Source organism: Bacidia gigantensis (genome assembly GCF_019456465.1).
Source record: "Bacidia gigantensis strain McMullin 20006 chromosome Unknown contig_49, whole genome shotgun sequence".
Classification (NCBI taxonomy): Eukaryota; Fungi; Ascomycota; class Lecanoromycetes; order Lecanorales; family Ramalinaceae; genus Bacidia; species Bacidia gigantensis.
The window spans coordinates 284,460-289,393 of record NW_025408612.1 but is presented as its reverse complement, the minus strand read 5'-3'; the positions used below and the strand labels follow the sequence as shown (position 1 = coordinate 289,393).

At 51.8% G+C, this 4,934-nt stretch overlaps 1 protein-coding gene across 1 annotated transcript; it reads left to right on the top strand.

The window, feature by feature from the left end:
• Positions 1-1,439: 1,439 nt before the first annotated feature.
• Positions 1,440-3,533, top strand: KY384_000148 (uncharacterized protein; the record flags this gene model as incomplete). The annotated part of the gene is made up of 6 exons (XM_044808685.1): positions 1,440-1,512; positions 1,561-1,619; positions 1,666-1,741; positions 1,791-2,186; positions 2,218-3,268; positions 3,383-3,533. 6 exons carry the CDS (start codon positions 1,440-1,442, stop codon positions 3,531-3,533), a joined length of 1,806 nt encoding a protein of 601 aa, XP_044665438.1.
• Positions 3,534-4,934: the final 1,401 nt, after the last annotated feature.

Sequence of the window (4,934 nt, the reverse complement as noted above, 5' to 3'; positions counted from 1 at the left end):
CGAGGTGGAGGCCAAGAAGGCTGACTGTAGAGATGCAGAGCAGAGCCACAGAGTGAGAATCTTGACGATGACCCCCTGAAGCTACTTACTAAGCTAGCGTCCCGGATCGGCGAATAGAATAAGCGCAAGCCACTTCCGTCAGCCTTATTCAGGATTTGATGCAACGTCCCAGGTGGAGCATCATTATCATCATTATCAGCCTAAGAGAGACATCAACCACTTCTGGAATAGCGATCTCCTGCTCTTCGAACCCCTCTACATTCCTGCGGATGCTTGAATGTTACATCGCCCCAATTCTGAGGTCCGATATCGCCGTCTATTGTCATTCTAGTCGAAACCAACAGCGCCTGATAACTGCCCAGCACCTCATGTTCCACCTAAGCCCACGTGACACCAAATGAGGCCACAGTAAAGTCTCCGCTCACTTATGCCCCATCGGGAACATCTGGATTAAGGTGGAAAGACTAAGAGCACAGGACACCCGATCTGACGTTATCTTCGTATCTACAGCTTGCAAGATGGAACTAAACAAGCGAAGCAGCCGGACGGTCTCCACAAATCAAAGCTTCTGTAGCTTCCTCTTCTCCTCTTTTCCAGGGCGCGGGAGACATACATGCATCCGCTGCGAGCTTCTTCTCGCTGAATTACAACCCACACGATGACCTCCATTCCCATGAGCCTGCATGAGTCGGGTTTTCGACTGCGTTTCCCGTGCCTGCGCTCGCTTCATGACGCGATGATCTGCAGGATATCCAATCAATGAATCACTAGACGCCTCAACGGTGCTGACGATCGCTCCATCTCGAGCCCATTTCACGTGCCACACCACGTTTTCATGCACGGCCTGACTCCACTTCTTCATTCAACGGAGTCTTTGACTCGATTATCGACTCGTCGAGCCCCTCACCTCCCGAGTGCGCGATCACTGGCATCTGGAGCTTACATGAGGACTCGCCAGGCGCATGACTCAATTGGACAGTAACCCTCTATCACGAGAGATTGTGGCTGATACACGCCCTTAGGCAAGGTGCGTGTGTTTGCATGATTGATACCTTCATTGAAGCCTAGTCCCGACTTCGAAAAACCTGACACGTTGTGGTAATGTAACGACTGAAGTCACTATATAAGACCCTTCATGTCATTCTCTCATCATTCTTTGGCTTTCTGATAGCAATTCAATCTCTCAGTCGCTCGATTGTTGGAGATGCTATCTCAGTGCTTACCCAAACTCGGATTGTCTTCGTTTCTCGTATCAGAGTCTATAATATCTAGTCATTATTGTACCTGACTTGCTTCGGTCTCTTGTACCTATTCGATTCCCTCTTTTTACTCTTTACTCCCTAATAGCTTTGGTCGTCTGGCTATAATAAGACGTGATAAGATAAAATTACATACACCTAACACGACCTCAGCAACGAGGCTGAGCACACCGCATTATCATGGGTTCAGTCCTCAATGCTATCTTGAAGGTTAGCAGTCTTGTCGCCGCTTTACCTCAAACTGCTACAAATGGTATGAACTTCTCATGTGACTTTCAATGCCCTACTGACTCCCACTGAGGCAAATCCGTTTTGGGTACTCTGTCTGCTCCAAAGCTTGCCGATTTTCTGACCAATAATGTATGAACTCTGATCTACAGAACTTGAACATCACTGACATGCACAGCCTCTGGTGAACGGGTATCCTTGGGGAAATCGCGACGCCGTCCACACCAACCCTTACGAGCAGTCACCCACTACAGGTGAGTTTCATCCATTCAAACAATATAACAGCTAGCTAACCCGGTACAGGAGTCACCCGTTCTTATGACTTCACAATTGCTAGAGGAAATATCGCTCCAGATGGTGTCAACACAAGCGTGCTGTTGATCAATGGCCAATTTCCTGGACCAACCATTGAAGCTAATTGGGGGGATATGATCACTGTCAATGTGCACAACCAAATCAGCAATCCCGAAGAAGGCACTTCGCTGCATTGGCATGGAATTCTGCAGCGTGAAACTCCCTGGTATGATGGTGTCCCCTCGGTCCAGCAATGTCCGATCGCTCCGGGCAAATCTTTCACCTACAACTATAAAGCCGATCTCTACGGTACTACTTGGTATCACTCGCACTACTCAGCCCAGTACGCTGGGGGCTTGTTTGGGCCCCTAATTATCCATGGTGAGCGAGATCGGTCTCCTGTGGGTGATTCTCGCTGACTCAGAAATTCGCTCAGGACCTAAAAATGAACCTTACGATATCGACGTAGGGCCTGTCCTCCTCGGCGACTGGTTTCACAGAGATTACTTCGACCTCGTTAAACAAACCATGCAACTCTCCACCCAGCCCCCGGTGTTCTCTGACAACAGCCTCATCAACGGCAAAATGTCGTACGATTGTTCGCTCATCACCGATGGCACAGCCTGCACTCCGAACGCAGGTCTCGCGAAATTCAGTTTCACATCTGGCAAAAAGCACCGTCTCCGCCTCATCAACGGCGGCGCTGAAGGTCTCATCCGTTTCACCATCGACAACCACACGATGAAGGTAATGGCGAACGATTTCGTTCCGGTCAAACCTTACGACACAAATATGGTCACGTTAGGCATCGGCCAACGTACCGACGTGATCGTCGAAGCCAAAATGCCGTCCGACTCCGCTGTCTGGATGCGTTCCGATTTGTCCCCAAACTGTGCAATCGCGAAGAACCACAACGGCCTCGCCGCCATCTACTACGAAAAAGCCAACACAACCACCAAACCCACTACCTCCGCTACGCCGTACGACGATAGCAAATGCGGCAACGACGACCTCGACAAAACAATCCCATTCTTCCAATTCCCCGCCACCCAAAACCCCGCCACCACCCAACAAATCGACATAACCCACAACAAGAACGCGACCGGATTCACCGTCTTCCAGATGAACGGCGAATCCTTCCGCGCAAACTATGATCATCCTCTTCTCATCGCAGCGAACCAGGGCAACACATCCTACCCCGACGACCCGCAATGGAACGTCTACAATTTCGGCACCAACTCCTCCGTGCGCATCATCTTCCGCAATCTCGACAACGCCACACACCCGATGCACCTGCACGGGCACAATTTCAACGTCTTGGCCGAGGGCGTCGGGGTCTGGGACGGGAAAGTAAAACATATTGAGAATACGCAACGGAGAGATTCGCAGATGTTGCAGGCGGGCGGTCCGGACGTGCCGTCGTATTTGGTCGTGCAGTATGAGACGGATAATCCGGGGGTGTGGCCGTTTCATTGTCATATTGCTTGGTGAGTGATCCTTCTTTTGTGGGCTCTTTTGAGGCGACCTACTCCAGCAAATTAGGGGATGGATTGTGGAATGTTTTCTAAAGATTGTGAATGGCTGACTTGTGCATGATCTAGGCATGTGTCGGCAGGATTTTACATTAATGTGATGGAGCAGACGGAGAAAATTAAGCAGAAGACGCTGCCGCAGAGTATCGGGCAGACTTGTATGGATTGGTATGAGTATAGCGGGCATAATGTAGTTGATATGATTGACTCGGGACTTTGAGTTGTTGGAGCTCGTGGAATGGGAAGGGGTGTAAGATTGTTGTAACATAGTGGTGGGGTATTTTGAATGATCTGAAAAGGTGCTTTGCATAGGGTTGGGCATGGGGTTGCATTGCATTAGACTGGAGTATCATGGAAGGAAGGCTTGGGTAGTATATAGCCATATAATGTATAGTATTGCCAGGTAAAGGATATTGCAACTCTTGAGATTGTTCACCCCTGCTCTGCACCTTCATCTCCCCTTCCCTCATCACTTGCTCTTTCCTCTTGCATCCTCGGTTCCATATCCTAATCCATAGTATACTCCTCCAAATCCACCCCCACCCCCCTCGCCACGCCCTTCACAAATTCCTCCCCAACCACACACCTCCACTTCCCCCCACCCGCCTCTAAAACATCCCCTCCGTCTCCCCCCGCCCCCGCACCAGCTCTACTCACCAACCTCAATCCCGCAAGCGTCTTCCACTGCACTAACACCTCCGCCGTTCCGCCCGCAACATCTCCCTCCGTCACCGCATGAAAAATTGCCATACATCTCTCCAGCGGGAAAGGCTGCGGGCCCATTAACCTCCTTCGGGAATGTATGCCCGTGTTCTTTTTCGAAGGGCGGTTAGGAGTGGCGGCGGTGCCGCCACCGCGTTTGCGGCGCTTGGAGTGCGAGGAGCGCGAGAAGAGCGCTATGTCGTTTTTGGGGGGCGTGTGGGAGGCTAGGAAGGCGGAGATCAGGAGGTTTGCGGGGATGTAGGGGAGTTTGAGTGCTGTGCGGTTTATATTAGTAAAGCTGGCAAGTAGGGAAGGGGGCGGCTGAATCTTACCGGAGGTCTTGGCGGCTGGTTTCGAAGACGCAACGGACGTCATGGGGATGGGTATGATGCTCGGTATGAGCGCTGCTTCGCTCTGCAATAACGCTCGATGCCTGACCAGCAGCTTCGGTAGCTCTTGCGATCCACGCACCCCGTACTGTCCGTCTATGATGGGCTGGATGAATGGCTGCCATAGCTTCTCACATACCCTGCGGAGAGAGACGATGTCTCGGGCGGCGCCTTGGCCTAATGCGTCCCACATGTGCCCGAGGAAGCGCGTCCATAGCCATCGCGTATCTTCTTCGCTGTAGGTATATGGAGGTGCTTCGCCGGAGGACGTGCGTGCGGTGGACGAGAGGGAGCCAGTGGGGAAGGGCGAGGGGGACAGGAGTTGGAGGAGCTCGGAAGGTTTGTAGGGCGGGAATTCGATGTGGGGGATTGCTGCGTGTGAGAAGAGGTGGGGGGACGGGAGGCGGAGGACGAGTATAGTGGTTATGCTGGGGATCTGAAGGTTGTTATTTGGCTGTCTGAAAGAGTGGTAGGAGAGAGGAAGGGGGTGAGGTTGATGATGGGGAGTGGACCGTACGATTTCACCTAGT